We start from the raw sequence: 20,776 nt of genomic DNA on the forward strand, positions 1-20,776 counted from the left end.
GTATTTAAACAGACCAACAAGATTTCACATTTAAAAATAGGAATGTGTCCATAGTACACCGATATCCCACTCGCACTATCAGTGGACCGTGAAATTGAGGTCAAAACTTTAATTTGAAATTAAAATTAGAAATATCATATCATAGGGAACATGGGTACTAAGTTTCAAGTGGATGTGACTTCAACTTCATCAAAAACTACCTTGACCAAAAACTTTAATCAAAACTTTAACCTGACTTCGCACTATCATTTTCTATGTTCAGTAAAGCGTGAAATTGGGGTCAAAACTTTAATTTGGCATTAAAATTAGAAAGATCATATCATAAGAAACATGTGTACTAAGTTTCAAGTTGATTGAACTTCAACTTCATCAAAACTACCTTGACCAAAAACTTTAACCTAAACCGGGACGGACAAACGAACAGACGGAGGCACAGACCAGAAAACATAATGCTCCACTACTATCGTAGGTGGGGCATACAAATCATTATCATTAATGAGACAGCATCCCAACAAAAAAAAAAAAAATTGAACAACAACTAGAACCTACATTTGAGAACCAGATTATGAATTCAAAACTATATCAATATTGTCTACTTTCAAATTTGAATAGAATCTTATCTAAATTACAGGAAGAATGGATACTTTTACAAGCATACAAAATAACATGTAATTCAAGGAATTCATCAAAAAGATTTCAAAAAAAGATTCCTTTTTTTCAAAAAAATCTTTTCTGAATTAGTTTATCAAAATATAATGTTCTTTTAAAAAGTTATACTGATTTCACCTTATTTTTCATAATGAAATTAAAAGTTTCAAATTGGTTTTCTTTTTGTGCAAGTGAAAGTTACATATTCTTTCATTACGTTTGTTTGTATACTTTTAAATTTTCATCCTAAACAAACTTATAATCTGTTAAAATCTATTTTCTCACAGTTTGCTGCACATTTTAAAATAACTTGACAAATAAAAGTAACGATTTCTCTCACTAAATTTTATCATAAAGACTAGCTGATTGTTTTTTGCTATCTACTGTATTTGTTTTTTTAAAAGGTTATGATTGGCCAAAAATAGTCATGTAATGACATAAGAAACTAAATTTTACAATGAAAAAAAATTAAAAAAAATTGTGGAAACCATATACTTCATACAATAATAGAATAAAAACTCATCCGAAATACAAGACATATTTTTGGGCCAGATATTAAATTCTTCATCATACAACTTATCTGTGGCACTCTTACAAAATAGTTTAAAGTCAAATAAAAAGTTACAGATTTTTTAACAAAAAAAAAAAAATTTGTGCTAAAGATGGCTAAGGAATTGTTCATGCTTCAGGTGGTACCCAACACTTTCACTAAAATTAATTTGGCTCGTTTAATTTTTATGAAATTTTGACAAAGTATCTACTTAACCTTTAACCAAAATATATAAATTTCAAACATTTTGAACCAACCATTTTATCAGAAAAATTACACTGGTTATATAGCAGATTGACAAACACCAATTTTGATCATTGAGAAGCTTAATATTCCCTTTACAACACAACGTTATTAAAACGTTTGGCTGATTTTACAGAGTTATCTCCCTGTAGTGTTAGGTACCACCTTAAGCATTGCATTGTAATGCTTACAACCTTGGTGTAGTTCAGAAAAAGTTTTATTTATCTTGTAAATGTTAAGACTTTACAAGAGAGTCACCTCTAACAGTGACCACGTTCACCCCCCTTTTTTTTTAAAGTCAAAAATTTTACCTTAACTTAACACTAAAAACTAACTTTTGAGATTAGTAATACATAAACAGTGAAAGTATATATGATATTTTATCTATTCCCATTGATGAATCCAGTCAACAGAACTAGATAGTGATCCAAAGTTATGCGGTTTCTATCCAAGATTTGACTTACTGAATTTTCCATCATTTTCTCTTTCTTTGATGTGTCTATTTTTATAATATCTGTATAAACTAGGATCTCTAGGATCAAACCTGAAAAATACACAGACTTTATAATATCTGTATAAACTAGGATCTCTAGGATCAAACCTGTAAAATACACAGACTTTATAATATCTGTATAAACTAGGATCTCTAGGATCAAACCTGTAAAATACACAGACTTTATAATATCTGTATAAACTAGGATCTCTAGGATCAAACCTGTAAAATACACAGACTTTATAATATCTGTATAAACTAGGATCTCTAGGATCAAACCTGAAAAATACACAGACTTTATAATATCTGTATAAACTAGGATCTCTAGGATCAAACCTGTAAAATACACAGACTTTATAATATCTGTATAAACTAGGATCTCTAGGATCAAACCTGTAAAATACACAGACTTTATAATATCTGTATAAACTAGGATCTCTAGGATCAAACCTGAAAAATACACAGACTTTATAATATCTGTATAAACTAGGATCTCTAGGATCAAACCTGTAAAATACACAGACTTTATAATATCTGTATAAACTAGGACCTCTAGGATCAAACCTGTAAAATACACAGACTTTATAATATCTGTATAAACTAGGATCTCTAGGATCAAACCTGTAAAATACACAGACTTTATAATATCTGTAAAAACTAGGATCTCTAGGATCAAACCTGTAAAATACACAGACTTTATAATATCTGTATAAACTAGGATCTCTAGGATCAAACCTGAAAAATACACAGACTTTATAATATCTGTATAAACTAGGATCTCTAGGATCAAACCTGTAAAATACACAGACTTTATAATATCTGTATAAACTAGGATCTCTAGGATCAAACCTGTAAAATACACAGACTTTATAATATCTGTATAAACTAGGATCTCTAGGATCAAACCTGTAAAATACACAGACTTTATAATATCTGTATAAACTAGGATCTCTAGGATCAAACCTGTAAAATACACAGGCTTTATAATATCTGTATAGACTAGGATCTCTAGGATCAAACCTGAAAAATACACAGACTTTATAATATCTGTATAAACTAGGATCTCTAGGATCAAACCTGTAAAATACACAGACTTTATAATATCTGTATAAACTAGGATCTCTAGGATCAAACCTGAAAAATACACAGACTTTATAAAAAGGAGATATAGGGTTTAATGTCAATGAAACTAAAGTAACAAAAAATTTATATAGTGTGTATATGGTTAAATGAATTTAACAACAATTCATAGAAAAAAAATTTAACCGTTTGCTAGACAAGTGAAGAAATATAGCTGTCCACATGACTATATTTTGATGGTCAGATTTTGAATAACAAACTGAGATCTGAATTGAAAACTAGAGGCTCTCAAGAGCCTGTATCGCTCACCTGATTCTACTTGGGTTTTTGAAATCATATAAAAAAATATAAAATTTGGCTAAAAGTGACAACACAACCTCATTTATAAGGAAAGGAACATGTTTAATTTCATTCAAAAGTCCCCCACTGGTGGCCATCTTGGATGACGGATCGGCTACAAAGTAACAACACTTGGTCAGCACCTCATAAGGAACATTCATGCCATGTTTGGTTTTATTCCATTCAGTGGTTCTCTAAAAGAAGTCATTTGTATGCATTTCCCATAGGGTCCTATGTTAAACTAAGTCCCCTGCTGGCGGCCATCTTGGATGATGGATCGGCTACAAAGTAACAACACTTGGTCAGCACCTCATAAGGAACATTCATGCTATGTTTGGTTATATTCCATTCAGTGGTTCTCTAAAAGAAGTCATTTGTATGCATTTCCCATAGGGTCCTATGTTAAACTAAGTCCCCCGCTGGCGGCAATCTTGGATAATGGATTGGCTACAAAGTAACAACACTTGGTCAGCACCACATTAGGAACATTCATGCCATGTTTGATTTCATTCCATTCAGTGGTTCTCTAAAAGAAGTCATTTGTATGCATTTCCCATAGGGTCCTATGTTAAACTAAGTCCCACGCTGGCGGCCATCTTGGATGATGGATCAGCTACAAAGTAACAACACTTGGTCAGCACCACATAAGGAACATTCATGCCATGTTTGGTTTCATTCCATTCAGTGGTTCACTAGAAGAAGTGATTTGTATGCATTTCCAATAGGGTCCTATGTTAAACTAAGTCCCCCGCTGGCGGCCTTCTTGGATAATGGATCAGCTACAAAGTAACAACACTTGGTCAGCACTCCATAAGGAACATTCATGCTATGTTTGGTTTCATTCCATTTAGTGGTTCTCTAGAAGAAGTCATTTGTATGCATTTCCCATAGGGTCCTATGTTAAACTAAGTCCCCCGCTGGCGGCCATCTTGGATGATGGATCAGCTACAAAGTAACAACACTTGGTCAGCATCCCATAAGGAACATTCATGCTATGTTTGGTTTTATTCCATTCAGTGGTTCTCTAAAAGAAGTCATATGTATGCATTTTCCATAGGGTCCTATGTTAAACTAAGTCCCCGGCTGGCATCCATCTTGGATGATGGATCAGCAACAAAGTAACAACACTTGGTCAGCACCTCATAAGGAACATTTATGCCATGTTTGATTTCATTCCATTCAATGGTTCTCTAAAAGAAGTCATTTGTATGCATTTCCCATAGGGTCCTATGTTAAACTAAGTCCCCCGCTGGCGGCAATCTTGGATGATGGATCGGCTACAAAGTAACAACACTTGGTCAGCACCCCATAAGGAACATTCATGCTATGTTTGGTTTTATTCCATTCATTGGTTCTCTAAAAGAAGTCATTTGTATGCATTTCCCATAGGGTCCTATGTTAAACTAAGTCCCCTGCTGGCGGCCATCTTGGATGATGGATCAGCTACAAAGTAACAACACTTGGTCAGCACCACATAAGGAACATTCATGCCATGTTTGGTTTCATTCCATTCAGTGGTTCACTAGAAGAAGTCATTTGTATGCATTTCCAATAGTGTCCTATGTTAAACTAAGTTCCCGCTGGTGGCCATCTTGGATAATGGATCGGCTACAAAGTAACAACACTTGGTCAGCACTCCATAAGGAACATTCATGCTATGTTTGGTTTCATTCCATTTAGTGGTTCTCTAGAAGAAGTCATTTGTATGCATTTCCCATAGGGTCCTATGTTAAACTAAGTCCCCCGTTGGCGGCCATCTTGGATGATGGATCGGCTACATAGTAACAACACTTGGTCAGCACCCCATAAGGATAATTCATGCTATGTTTGGTTTCATTCCATTCAATGGTTCTCTAAAAGAAGTCATTTGTATGCATTTCCCATAGCGTCCTATGATAAACTAAGTCCCCCGCTGGCGGCCATCTTGGATGATGGATCGGCTACAAAGTAACAACACTTGGTCAGCACCTCATAAGGAACGTTCATGCCATGTTTGGTTCCATTCCATTCAGTGGTTCTCTAGAAGAAGTTCAAAATGTAAATTGTTAACGACGACGACGGACGACGGACGCCAAGTGGTGAGAAAAGCTCACTTGGCCCTTCGGGCCAGGTGAGCTAAAAAACATACTTTAGACCGACATTAATTTATACAATGAAGTTTAATATTAAAATACCACACTGAAGTCTAATATTAAGGCACACATAAAAGGTGACCTAAAATTTCACGCTGGTCTTATTTTAAGCAACACACAAAAAGTCAGATATCCAATTTTCCACTGAAGCCTTATATCAAGTTACACACATAAGAGGTCTGATATTAAATTTTCACACTGAGGTCCGACTTAAGTTACACACAAAAGGATGGATATCAAATTGTCACACTGCAGTCTAATATATAGATAAACACAAACAGTGATATCAAATTTTCACACTCAGATCTGATATTAAGTTTTCACACTGAGGCCAGATTTAAGTTACACACTAGTGGGTTGAAATTAAATTTTCACACTGAAGTCTGATATTAAATTTTCACACTGAGGTCTGATATCAATTTTCACACTGAGGTCTGATATTAAATTTTCACACTCAGGTCTAATTTAAGTTACACACATAGGAGGTCTGATATTAAATTTTCACACTAAGGTCTGATTTACATAACAAACAAGAGGTCTGAAATCACATTTTCACACTGAGGTCTGATATTAATTTTTCACACTCAAGCCAGCCTACCAGTCCTCCTCCTCTGCGCTGTAAGTTGTCCCCTCCTTGTGATGTAAAATAGGCTCATCTCTTGCCAGAAAACCTTGTCCAAGCAAATTTAATATTTCTGCCTGGCCATTTCTAATATATAACAAGTTAATAAGTATTGTTTTACAATGCCTTACATATCTAAAGATTATCTGGAGAATTCAGAAAAAAATCCTTCCGTCATAACCATGATAAACAATAGTTAATAAATATAATCACAATTTTTTTCAATCTCAGCTTACATTTTAATTTATAAGTTTTACGACATTGATTTATATTGTAAATGATATACCAGTTATCCATCTGTTAATAGTCCATTTTCATATAATCGTCTTTTGGCTCCAGAATTATTTTTTTTTTTACCTTCTCTGTGGTAAGACATCGTGGTATTCAAGCAGTAAAACCAAAATAAGTCAAGTCTACTGTTTTCCAATGATTTTATGGAGTAAAGAAAATATCAAGTAGTTAACATTCCCCACAAATTTTACTACTGATTCAAAGCTTGTGATTACTTTTTTTTGGCTGCTCGTAATTGACCGAGTACCCCGATGTCCTACCACAGAAAAGGTCACCTGTTGAAAAATTGTAGAACCAGGAGTCGGTAATATGAAAGTTGTCTGTTTTCTATGGTATTACCATTCCAGTAAGCTTCATTCAATTAATATTGACATTGAAGGGTCAGATTTTTTCCCACCATATGTCACATGACTGGCAATTAATAAGTTTTTGGTCCCATGTCAAAAACGTAATAGACTCGTTAACTGGGAAAATGAGGATATCAGGTTAATCAGTTATGCACTCCCATTTTTTATATTCAAATGGACGATTTTTTTTTTATTACCAATGACACAAGTCTGAAGAAAATTCCAAGGATTTGTTTTTAATAAAGTCCTTCAACTTGAAGTCTTCCATGGTTTCCATTTATCTATCTTAAAAAGGGAATGATGACAAATACGAGAAATGAACGTAATGTGTTATGGGTTTTAAACACAGGTTTCGTTTCTGCAAAATTATTTGCGCAAACAACATTTCAAGGTCAGTTATGATTGATTGCCTATTTTTAGATACATACATAGGAAGTTTTAGTTTTCACAACTGAAAGTGTTATCAATTCTGTTAGTGTTTAATTCATTTCATTTCATAACAAAAGGATATTCTATTTATTTTTTTTAGAAATAATGTTTTCATAAGGGTCGGCGAGAAAAAAAAGCATGAAAAGTAAATTTTATTTTTATTCTGCAAATAGGCAAAATCGGGTCAGCGGATCTGTAAACCAACAAATTAAAAAGTCCTGGCCTTAGTTATTCTATGAATAACCCACATCTGATGTCAAGAGATTAAACTTTCCTTCCATATTTGAAATGTAAAGTCGTTAAAAATTTCCTAAACTATACCTATTTTTTAATATAGGCATAACCGTTTTCCTACTCTACCCTCCTATATTTTAATGGAATAGTCATAAAATTTTGTACTTACTTGACACCACGTCTGCTTCTATTGCTGGACCTACTGGATCTGTCTGATAACTGTCCTTGTGTTTTGATTCTATGAAAAAACAAGAAGTAATTGTAACAGGATGCTGTTACGAAGTCTCCCAAACAAAGCTCCCATAACTCCCCATTCATATGGTCCCATGTTCATTTGATTTGATTTTTTGTCCCATACAAGAATATATATGCCTTACAAGTAGGGATCTCCACCATTTACAAGTTTTGAAACAGGAGGGGTAGGTGGTGACCCCCAAGGACTTGACCAACATTTCATTTGAGTTGTTTTATTGTCCCCTACGAGAATATATATGATTTAGGGGTGGGGATGTTGACCGTTTACAAGTTTTCAAACAAGAGGGGGTGGGGTGACCCCCTCTGAACTTCCCTTTTATTTCATTTCATTTGTTTTATTGTCCCCTACAAGAATATATATGGTTTAGGGGTGGGGATCTGGACTGTTTACAAGATAATAGCACATTCTCATATTGAACAGGGTGGGGATGACCCCTCGGGGACCTCCCTTTAATTTCATTTGATTTGTTTTATCGTTCCATTCAATAATATATATGGTTTAGGGGTGGGGATCTGGACCGTTTACAAGTTTTCAAACAAGAGGGGTCGGGGTGACCCCCTAGGGACTTCCCTTTAATTTCATTTCATTTGTTTTATTGTCCCCTACAAGAATATATATGGTTTAGGGGTGGGGATCTGGACCGTTTACAAGATAATAGCATATTCTCATATTGAACGGGGTGGGGATGACCCCCAGGGACCTCCCTTTAATTTCATTTGATTTGTTTTATTGTTCCATTCAAGAATATATATGGTTTAGGGGTGGGGATCTGGACCGTTTACAAGTTTTCAAACATGAGGGGTCGGGGTGACCCCCTAGGGACTTCCCTTTAATTTCATTTCATTTGTTTTATTGTCCCCTACAAGAATATATATGGTTTAGGGGTGGGGATCTGGACCGTTTACAAGATAATAGCATATTCTCATATTGAACGGGGTGGGGATGACCCCCAGCGACCTCCCTTTAATTTCATTTGATTTGTTTTATCGTTCCATTCAAGAATATATATGGTTTAGGGTTGGGGATCTGGACCGTTTACAAGTTTTCAAACAAGAGGGGTCGGGGTGACCCCCTAGGGACTTCCCTTTAATTTCATTTCATTTGTTTTATTGTCCCCATCAAGAATATATATGGTTCAGGGGTGGGGATCTGGACCGTTTACAAGATAATAGCATATTCTCATTTTGAACGGGGTGGGGATGACCCCCAGGGACCTCCCTTTAATTTCATTTGATTTGTTTTATCGTTCCATTCAAGAATATATATGGTTTAGGGGTGGGGATCTGGACCGTTTACAAGTTTTCAAACAAGAGGGGTCGGGGTGACCCCCTAGGGACTTCCCTTTAATTTCATTTCATTTGTTTTATTGTCCCCTACAAGAATATATATGGTTTAGGGGTGGGGATCTGGACCGTTTACAAGATAATAGCATATTCTCATATTGAACGGGGTGGGGATGACCACCAGGGACCTCCCTTTAATTTCATTTGATTTGTTTTATCGTTCCATTCAAGAATATATATGGTTTAGGGGTGGGGATCTGGACCGTTTACAAGATAAAAGCATATTCTCAAATTGAAGGGGGTGGGGATGACCCCCCAGGGACTCCCCCTATATATCATGTGATTTGTTCTATTGTCCTATAATCATTTCTGAAGACTGCATGTATCTATCACTTACAGTTTTCAAGTTATATTCATTTGAAAATTTTAGAAAATAAAATCCCATAGGGTTCTATAGTAAACCCCTTCCTCCTTTCTACCCCCCAAAATACCCCTTAATAGACCCCAATGCACAAACGAAAGATTGATGGCTCACCTAGACATATTAGTCTACCATATTATGAAATCCTAAGTCAATCTGACAAGCGGTTTTGGAGAAACGCTGCGGACAAGTTCATTTTTTAAAGTGGCGGAAGAGGAAGTGGAAGTGGAAGAAGAACTAGAATTGCCATTGCAAGCAATAGCGGATGTCACCCTTCCCCCTATTGCCACTAAGCGGCAGCCATTACAAACTTGTTTAACAGTAAATGCACAAATATGCAGGGCTATTCATCTTTTTCATCTTTTTGTAAATTTTCAGTATATTCAGAGCATTTTAAAGTATTTCACATTTATACCATTTCCATGGCAACGGCAGCCATTTTGAAAATTTCAAAGTCAAAAGTCTCATCTTAACTTGTCAGTTACCAATAATATCAAATTTCATTAAGTTAAAACCATTTTGAGAATTTTTGACATTTTTGCAGTTTCCATGGCAACCGTGGCCATTTTGGAAATTCCAACTTCAAAAGTCATATCTAGACTTGACAGTTAACAATCATATCAAGTTTCATCAATTTTGAAGCATTCTGAAATTTTTGCTCCTGTATCCATGGTAACATAGTAGTTCCAATGATTATCAAAATCATTCAAAACCTGTATATAGTGGACAACTATATTGCATAAAAATTTGATGATTTTAAGTTCAAGCATACCAAAGTTATTCACCAAACCCGGAAGTTTTTGGAGCATTTTGACCTTTTTGCATTGTTTCCATGGAAACGGCAGACATTTTGGAAATTCCAACGCCAAATTCCACATCTACCAAAGTTGCTCATCGTTATGCTAAAGTTTCAAAAAAATTGGAGCATTTCCATATTTTTGAAATTTTTGGTGTAGTTTCCATGGCAACATAGCAGTTCCAAAATGTGCCAAAATCATCCAAAACCAGTATATAGTGGGCATCTACATTGTATTAAAATCTAAAGATTTTAAGCTTAAGCATTCTCAAATAATTCAAGGAACTGCAAAATTATATTTTTTCACCATTTTTCCGTTTCCATGGTGATGGCAGCCATTTTATAGTTCCAAAGTTGCACAGACTCTGGGGAGTCAGGGTTCCTTGTTATGGTGCACCATCATTCGGATTGGTACTTTTGGCTCTGAGAAAGCGGGCGGACAAAATTAGGTGGAAGTATAATAATAATAATAATACAGAAAAAGAAACAGAGGAAAAGCAATATGTCACCCGACATTGTCGATCGGGTGACATAATAATAAAAATAATAAGAACTGAGCAAAAACAATAAGTCTCCAAACTTTGTTTGGGAGACTTAATTACGAAAAAAAAACAGTTATTTGAAAGCATGAATGTACTGAAGAAAATTGTCCGTCTGTCTGTCAGGAGATGAAAGATGGACAAAAGATACCAAAGGGACAGTCAAACTCATAAATCTAAAATAAACTGACAACTCCATGGCCAAAAATGAAAAAGACAAACAGACAAACAATAGTACACATGACACAACATAGAAAACTGAAGAATAAACAACATGAACCCAACCAAAAACTACGGGTGATCTCAGGTGCTCCGGAAGGGTAAGCAGATCCTGCTCCACATGTGGCACCTGTCGTCTTACTTATGTGATAACAAATCTGGTAAATAGTCTAATTTGGTAGGTCACATTCATGAAAGGAAAGGGGATATAAATACCAACAAACTGTATTCACTTGAAGATTAATTCACATTACAGAAAACCTTGATTTTACTTCTTATCAAATGGTTAAAAGAGGAGCAAAAGATACCAGATGGCAGATGATAAAAAGAATAAACTGTTATCACTGAGATATGTCTCGCCTTTTTTGTAATTTTGATTATGCAAATTTTGAAATCAAAATAGCAATACTTGAACATCTTACACAATTAAGTTATGCAAATATTATATGATTGACCTACCACTTGTGGTTCAACATTAACTAAAACTAATCACAAACTAATACATTGTTGACGCCATCGCCGTTGTCGACGCCGCCGGAAACAGCATACCTATGTCTTGGTTTTTGATTCCCTCAAGGCGAGACAAAAACTGACAACACAATGGTTAAAAAAGAAAAAGACAAACAGACAAACAATAGTACACAAAACACAACATAAAAAAACTAAAGACTAAGCAACAGGAACCCCATCAAAAACTGGGGATGATCTCGGGTGATCCACACGGGTATAAATATTCTACTTCGGTAGGTCACATATAAAGTAAACATGAATATGATCAGCCATGAATCATACTGTAAAGCATGGTCAGGGATGGACAGACACTAGGGTTACGCTTATTGCCCTGGTGTGTTTGACAGTGGCATAAAGATATAAATGGGTTGATTGAGAATGTCTAACAATTAGCATTAAACTTTCTCCAGCTTGTTCCTATCTAGTGTTCATTTGTATATTCAGTGGCGGATCCAGTGGAGGGTGTTCAGAGGGTTGGAACCCCCCCCCTTTTTTTGACGATCAACGCATTTAAATGGGTACATGTGGTTAGAACTCCGCCTTTGTCCTAGGTTGGGACCCCCCCCCCCTCCCCCTTATAAAAAAAAGCTGGATTCCCCACTGATATATATGTTAATGCCAAATTGTGTACATTATTTAACTTGAATTTAATTAATAAAAGATTTTTACACTTACAATAAGTGTGAAGTGCTACATGTATATACTTTAGGAAACAACAAATTAATGAAATATGAATAAGAAATATTAGATTGAAAATGTCTAACAATTAGCATTAAACTTTCTCCAGCTTGTTTCTGGATCCTATTTATTGTTCATTTGTATATTCAGTGGCGGATCAAGTGGAGGGTGTTCAGAAGGTTGGAACCCCCACCTTTTTTTTTTGACGATTAACGCATTTGAATGGGGACATGTGGTTAGAAGTCCCCCATTGTCCTAGGTTGGGGGACCCCCCCCTTTTAAAAAAAAGCTGGATTCCCCACTGATATATATGTTAATGCCAAATTGTGTACATTATTTAACATGAATTTAATTAATAAAAGATTTTTACACCAACATTAAGTGTAAAGTGCTACATGTATATATACTTTAGGAAACAACATATTAATGAAATATGAATAAGAAATATTAGATTCATATCATAACAAATAATAAAATAATGTTAATTTAGTCCCTCAATCTACAAGAACAATTTAAATACATCAGAAAACAAAAATATCAAATACGAAAAAAATATTTGCAGTCCAAATCCAAATTGTCAGGAAACAAAAACAACAAAAAGAGAAAAAAATTATTTGTAGTTAAACAGAAAAAAATCCAAATACAATCATCAAACAAAAATTTCAAATAGAATAATTTACTCAACGATTTAAAAAGATATCATGTAAATTAATTAAATCGAACAGTCAAAACAAAATAATTAGAATTTTTAAACTTACAATATAGATTGTTGACTTCGTGTTGACATAATTAATAATTGTACAAATATAAGCTCACCTTCACTGATTAATTAAAACAAAAGAATCATTTCTCACCTGGGTGGATTTGCGTAGTATATGCATTCACTTGATGATTCCAAATAACGCAATATTTTCTCAATTCGAATTTCCATTTTTTATTTTTTATTGAATATTGAATTCACACTTCTATTTCTTGAAAAATATAATTTTCTGCACATTTATCCACTTTTTGAATTAAGACTTTTCACCAAAAAAAATTGTATGAAAAATAACCAAAAAAATGTCCACAAATTTCTTTTAATAACAAATACATCCTTATACCTTTGTTTAAGGTTTTTAACATATGTTCTAGTACTATGTATTGAATTAAATAGCCCAGATTTTATCAAGAATATTACAGATTTTGAGATAATTAAGGTGTTTATTTAAATACTTGTTCACAACACACTCAACACTTGAAAATGTCCAAGTTACAATGTATAAAAGGGCTGATCAATGTTTACAAGTATTCAAGTGTTCTATAGCTTCTTTTATAAAATATTTAAGTCCTTTTTTATATTTTTATATTTTTATAAAGAAACCTATTTAAACTCTGGTACTTTTGCAGAGATAAAATAGATTTAAGTTTTGTTATAAGTCTTTTTTACAAAATTTGTTTAGGTTTTTTTTATATTTTTATAAAGAAACCTATTTAAACTCTGGTACTTTTGCACAGATAAAAAAAGATTAAGACTTTGACATGCATGAAGTGCATGGTCAGGATTAGTGGGCCAAATTAAAAATTAATTAAAAAAAGATTGAGATTTTATTTGATTTCTTGATTGCATGCTGTTCATTGCACAGTTTAAAAAAATGGGGATTAGAAAAATCTTTTTTTAGTTATATTTGAAAAGTATGAATGCTATTTCACATTTCCCTTTTAAGTCAAAAAAACACCTTTTGAGGCATTACTACAAAAAAAACTGTGTATACCCTTCCAGAGCCTGATAGTTCTGAAAAATATTTTTGGAAAGATTTGTGTCACACAATCCTTAGTTTTCTGTGAAGTGCTATTATGTCTGAAATGGGTTTTCCCTTTAAGTTAAAGGGTTGGGCATTCTTCTAAAATTATGATTTTGACCTCCCCTCCCCCTCACATTATATCCTGTTACTTTATTTGGTCAATAGTAGTATGTCCTGCTCAACAAATTCATTACAAAACAGGGTGGGAGATTGAATTTTTTTTCAGCCCCACTGCAGAAAAAATGTTTAATTTAAGCTGCTCCTGAATTTAAACCCTTCTGGTTTTGAAGCACATATATAGTCATTTAACTGTGTATTTAAACTTTTACATTGCCCACTCTAAGTTTGATTAGTGACCTTCCGTTTTGAATTTTCCTCTGAGCTCGGGATTTGTATGATTTTAACTTTTACCAAAAAAATAGTTGTTTCTCAAATAAACTTTTTTATCTACATTCAATATTTCCAATTGTGTCAAAAATTTCTACTGAAAGTACATAATACAGAGAAAAGCAAAAATCGATCGATTAAAAAGATATCAAATATCTTTATTACTTTGATTATTTTTTACCTATTAGTTTATATGTTCCTAATCATCCAGAACTGTTAATACAAACAGTGGTATAAGATTTCTTTCCTTTATGTATATAACATATTTTCTTAACATTTATGAAATGAGATATGTCATTAAGCATGCTTAAGTTTATATTTAAATGTAGTATTTACTTTCAAATATTTGTGATAGAATAGGGTGTATTGTATTAAAACAATTGTTTATACTGTTTTTAGTACGGTAGAAATATTAAACATGTTTTCAAATTTCATATTTATAAATAATATTAATAAGAGAGAAAAATTACAACTGTTTCATTAAACCATTCTTTATGTACTGTGTAAAAGGAATTTTCTATGTGACAAATTCATAACAGAGGGGGATTAAAATACTGAACACTTTGAGCTGCATGGGGGTGGGGGGGGGGGGTGAAAAATAACTTACATAAAATAGTCATTTTCTATTTAGTAAACTGACTCATCATATTTCTTCTTTTTTTCTGGGTATTCGTAATCTCAAATTCAAAGAAACTTAGTAAACTTTCATTTCCTTTTGTTCATGCTTTCAAAACTTTTGCATCACATATACAGGAATAAAATAAAAAGAGCCAATTGATAGTCTTGCACAGCAAGAAAAGTTACTTGGGTATAAAAAGAAAGCTAAAACACTTTATAAAGTTTTAAAATGTGTTAATACTGCTGCCATTTTTGTTATGTTATTGCAGGTTCCATTATTTTCTACACAAAATCCAAAACAGCACTCAGATTCAGTTTATATCCATAAGATTCCTACCCCTTTTATAGACACGGTAAATCTGTGTTTTGTTTAAGGTAAACCCCAAAATGATTAAGATAAAACCAAAATAATTTGTATAAATAGTGAAAGGATATGCACAAGAAAATTAATTATATTAACGATTCTCTGATTGAGTTACATGTACTTACTTTTCCAGATCTTCTATCTCTAACAGCTCTCCATCATTCTCATCTAATTCCTGAATAGGAGTACCTATAATGTCAAATTTCAATCATTAATATTCTTTATATGTATCACTATAGCACAGTAACACCAAGATATTTTTTTTAAATAAGGTTTGGGAATTATTTTTTTTCTATGACACATGGTACGTTTCTTTTCTTTAAATTGTTGACCACAAAGTTTCTGACTATTTTATCAAAGCAAAATTGATTTGAAAAAGTAAGTAAATTGAAATAAAACGTAGCAAAATTGATTAGAAAAAGTAAGTAAATTGAAATAAAACTTAAATAGTCAAAAGTAGTAATAAAACATAAAACCAACCTCAAAGGGACAGTTATTATAAACACACTACATCACTAAGCCACACATCAATCTAAGTAGGGGATCTCCCTTAAAGCTTGCTCAATATGATAAATATCTATACATTGAAGTGTGTGTTTATTGTCATCATATAGAAAAGGCCTCTAGTTTTGTTTCAAAATATAATATAATTTTATCTGTCATCATATAGAAAAGGCCTCTAGTTTTGTTTCAAAAATATAATATAATCTTATCTGTTATAATCAAAAACATTATTATCTTTTAAGTCAAGGCTATTCAACTTGAAGATATCTTCTTTTTAACAGTACTTTAATGTCATCAACAAATTTTTGTTTGGTTTCTTTTTGTTTTGGTTGTGATAAATATGCATCTTCTTCAAAGACAACTAGTTATGTTAAAAACTATTTAAAATATTTCGTATTTTTGTTGTAGAAGTAATCATATCTCTGAACTGTAGACAGTAGATGGGGTCCCTGTGCTCTCATTCAATATCTTTGTTTTCTATTAGTACTCCCCCTTCTTTAGATATATCAGTGGTAAGCACTGTATAATCAATCCCAATGAATGAACAACACATAACTAGAATCAAAGTGCTTAGAAGCACCAAAGGATAAAAATTGCTTTAATGTATCAATTAAAAAAATTTAAATATCGCATTGTATACAAAATTGGTTGGATTCAACTACATCTCTTGACAAAGGAAGATAACTCTAAATATTTTAACCAAAATTACTTAATTAATAGAGAAAAATGGTTGATTAGAAAGATTTTGAATATCTATGTTACTTTGATAGATTTTTAACTACAAGTTATAATGTTTCTAATCGCCAGAAACTGCAAAAACAAACAGTGGTATAACATTTCTTTTCGTTATGTATAAAACATATTTTTTATAAATCTTATGACATGAGATATGGCATTGAGAATTCTTAGGTTGATATATACATTTAGTATTATTATTAAAAGCAGTTTTCAAATATATGTATTAAAATGTGTATGGTTTATAATCAAGTAATTGTTTATACTGTTTTTAAGTAGAAAGATTCAATTTCTATTCAAATATCATTCTTATATATAATAGTTACGGTATAAGAGGAAAATTACAACTGTTTCATTTAACCATTCTTTATGTACTGTGTAAAAGTAATTTTCTATGTAACAACTTAATTTATCAAAAGTATCTAAAATATTTTGTTTTTTTCTTGTTTGTAGAAGTATTCATTTCTTTGAGCTGCAGACAGTACATGAGGTCCTTGTGCTTACATTTAATTTTCTTTGATTTCTACCCCCCTCTTTTTATACTTTCAAATATTGAACGTTTAGTTCTCCCTTAAAAATATCAGATAAAAGCACAGTGTCTACAGAAGCAATTCCAATGAATGAACAACATATAACTAAAATCAAAGTGCTTCTAAGAACCAAAGGGTAAAGATTGCTTTAATTTTTCAATGAAAGTAAATTCAAATATTGCATTGTATAAAGAATTGGTTCAACTACAACTCTTGACAAAGGAGAACTTCAAATTTTATAGATGACTTTAACAATGACATCATTGATATTAATTTTTTAGATTCCTGTATCTTACAAAAGTTATCAACATCTGAGCGTATATTTCATTAATACATTTCTGGAAATGTTATAATCAAAATTAAGATTAAAATACAATAGTTATCTTCTCAATTTACAAGGGAAAACATCAAATTTGTGAAAAAGGTCATTTTTACACAAACATTCAGTTAAGTCATGACCAACCATGCCAGATCTTCCCCAGTAATATTTCAAAGGTTGCTAAAACACCAAAGACAGAATTCCAGCTGTCATTCAGTCCAGTAGAAAAAAATCTACCAGCAAATTACCCATGCTTATTTCTGATAAACCTTGACAGAACAAAGCATGCATTGCCATGCAAATACTGAACACCAAGCAACATGCAAGCAAGCACAAAGGATTAAAATTATAAGCATTAACTCATAATATGCATGCATCAAGCAACCAGTAGTAAGCTTTGTAAGTCTAATGCACATGCTCAGACTCTGTATACCCTCATGGTTATAATAGAACATAAAGCATACACAAAATATCGAGATTACACATGCAAATAATAAACACCAAGCAACAGGCAAGCAAGCAATGATTAATTCTAAGCATTAAGCATGCACCAAGCAACAAGTTGTAAACTTGTAAGTCTCACGCACATGCTTTGACTCTGTATACCCTCATGGTTAGAATCCAGATCATTTGTTTTTTTCTGATTTTCAGACATTCCCTTGTCAACTGTCTGTGTAGTTGCATCTTCCATATTGACATCTTCAGTCATATCCTCATTTGAATTTGGACGATTTAAAACAACTTTATCCTCAATTACCATATCACTGAACTCACTTTTTCCATCTTGAAGAATTTTATCACTATTTTCCTTCATCAAATCATTTAAGAGTAAATTTTTGGTATATTCCGGGTCATAGTCATCAACCATTAAACTTTGACCTTCCTGATCACTTTGTTTGTAATTTGTCATGGTTGAGTGAATGTCAGCTTCCTCATCACTGTGTAAGTAATCTGACTGGTACTCATCATATCCACTAAGGGTACCAGAAAGATCAGTCAAACCTCTTATTGCTGGAAGAAGTTACACTGTGCATAAACTAACCATGCGATCTACACTCAGATAAAATTAATTAAGGAACAACAAAAATATCTTGTTTAGGGGTAGATCCAGCCATTTTTACAAGGGGTGTTCCAACTATATTTCTCCATTCAAATGTATTGATTGTCCAATAAAATGGTAGTTCCAATCCCAAGAACCACCCATGGATCACCAATTGAGGTCAACAATTATTGTTTCTTATAAAAATTTTATATTTAAATTTTATGGGTTGTAGTTGAGGAACTATAAATACACTTCAAAAACTCAAAATATTAAAATCCTATACTTTTCTTACAAAACATTTAAAATACATAAATTGGCAGTGTAGATAACAATTTGCACATTCATAAGCTTGTCATCACAAAATCCACATGCTTTTTCATGCTGTTGATCTTCATAAATAGTTAAAACTTTGAAGATCTTACTATAAAATATAAACTATAGCTGTTACCTCTATGAATAACATCTCAACATTTATGCTTAACTCACCTTTTTTTTTTAAATTAAAAAAAAGCTAAAATTTCGTCACCCGGTCAGGATTCTTATTTGATTTTTAAAGCCTAGATTTAAAGTTGTTATGAAATAACATTTTTCAAAATTACTTTTTGACCTTAAGCAATACCAGGGATATTTGAGAAACTGGTTTTGAAAATGGCAGCTATGAACACACAAAGTCTATGGTTTAGATATTTTTTTAGGAAATTTCGAAGTGCGAATTTCAAATTCCATTTATATAAATATATATTTTGTTAAATAGCCAGTACTTACGTGATCCTTTACTAAGGAAAGACAACTCTCTCATCCTGGTGGAAGCTCTACTGGCAGATTCAGTAAGGTAAAGAGACTCTGGTTTCCATTTACGCTGTCTGCCATCCCATGCTTTGTCTATATCATCCAACTAACAAAATAGTCAAAGTGCTTGTAAGCATTGAAGGGTGAAGATTGCTTTAATTTTTAATTTAATATTTAAAGCATTATTTAGTTGTAGTTCATTCAACTTGGACAAAGGAAGATAACTCCAAATTTTAACAATGACTTTAACAATGACATCATTGATATTTCTGGAACAGATATTAGAATATTAGATTCCTGCACCTTGCAAAAGAAATTTAATTTTCCTGACAAGTATAATATCATTTTGTAACTTGAATATCTGAGCATATATTTCATTGATAAATTTCTGGAAATGTTCATGGATAGAATATATAAATGTTATGATCAATGCACTATATTTTTAAATATCAAAAAGTAGTGATAACCATTGGCAGATTTAGATATCAAGTCAGTACCATAGGCAATCTTTACCCTTAAAACAGATATATTTGCATTATTTACTTATAGTCATTGAAGATACCAATTCATTTCAGACATATACAAAATCAAATGTGGTCTAGACATGAATGAGTTAGTAGCAAATAACACAATGAAGAAAAAGAATAAATCTTACAGGAAATAACAATGATCTGTAATAAATGCCAAAAAACATATCAACCAATCATCATTATTATCGCTAGTTTGTGCATTTTTCCTTTGATCTGTTTTTGTGATAATTTTTGGAAAAATTTTGGAAAATTATTGCTAGAAACTAAGCAGGTAGTGGCGTTACTAACGTAATTGACATGAAATTGACATCGTCGTCATAGGTAAAATAGCTATAAACAGATTATCGTTGATCATTTCAACTCAATTGCCTTTCTCGCTTTCACCATCCCGGATCAAGCGAGACTATCAATCTCGATGAAATAATCAAAGATAATCTATAAAGATAGGAATAAAGGCATCCAATAAAGGAGCCTATACTTGAAACAGGTTCTGAGAAAATGTATGTAAACACTATATAAGCTCTGCATTTAGACTAAAACAAATTCTACAAAATTGTAAAAATTAATTAGATCAAAAGGTTAAAATCTGTGAAAGATTCCAATCTTTGGTGAAGGATTGCAGACTACAAATTAAAGAACAAAGTTGAACTGACGATTAGACAAAATGATCACTAACAATACATTTTGATACCAATAACATTTAGGATACAAATTTTATTGCACCAGATGGACATTTTGACAATATATGTCTCTTCATTGATGCTCCACTTATACTGGGAACTTACCTTGACCTCTGGTTCACTGTCATATATTGAGAAGTTATGGGCATTTTGATTTTTGGATGGTCATGGCCAGGGATTCCCCTGGGTCAATTATTTTTTTCGCCACCTCTTTCGCCAAAACAATATATTTTTCGCCACTTTAATTATTATTTATTTCGCCAAGTAACGTAAATATATGTTTCGTTTAAAATTTACATTTTTCTACCCCCCTCCCTTAAATAAGATGAGTTTGCCCCATTGTGTCGATGATTATTCTCTCAAACTTATTTAATAGTCTACATTTTA

General features: G+C 32.7%; 1 protein-coding gene across 3 annotated transcripts in view; it reads right to left on the reverse strand.

Moving 5' to 3' along the window:
• LOC139503747 (uncharacterized) overlaps positions 1 to 20,776 on the reverse strand; it is a 120,207-nt gene that overhangs the window by 13,787 nt on the left and 85,644 nt on the right. For 2 of the 3 annotated variants that reach the window (XM_071293592.1, XM_071293591.1), the window contains exons 40-44: positions 19,156 to 19,285; positions 17,955 to 18,359; positions 15,386 to 15,449; positions 7,578 to 7,646; positions 1,906 to 1,985 (exon numbers count right to left, since the gene is read on the reverse strand). In XM_071293592.1, coding sequence (XP_071149693.1) covers positions 1,906 to 1,985; positions 7,578 to 7,646; positions 15,386 to 15,449; positions 17,955 to 18,359; positions 19,156 to 19,285 — 748 coding nt within the window. Of the gene's footprint in view, positions 1 to 1,905; positions 1,986 to 6,064; positions 6,195 to 7,577; positions 7,647 to 15,385; positions 15,450 to 17,954; positions 18,360 to 19,155; positions 19,286 to 20,776 lie in introns of those variants that run through there. The other variant, XM_071293593.1, reaches the window with a different exon arrangement.

This window comes from Mytilus edulis, chromosome 14 (assembly GCF_963676685.1).
Source record: "Mytilus edulis chromosome 14, xbMytEdul2.2, whole genome shotgun sequence".
NCBI lineage: Eukaryota > Metazoa > Mollusca > Bivalvia > Mytilida > Mytilidae > Mytilus > Mytilus edulis.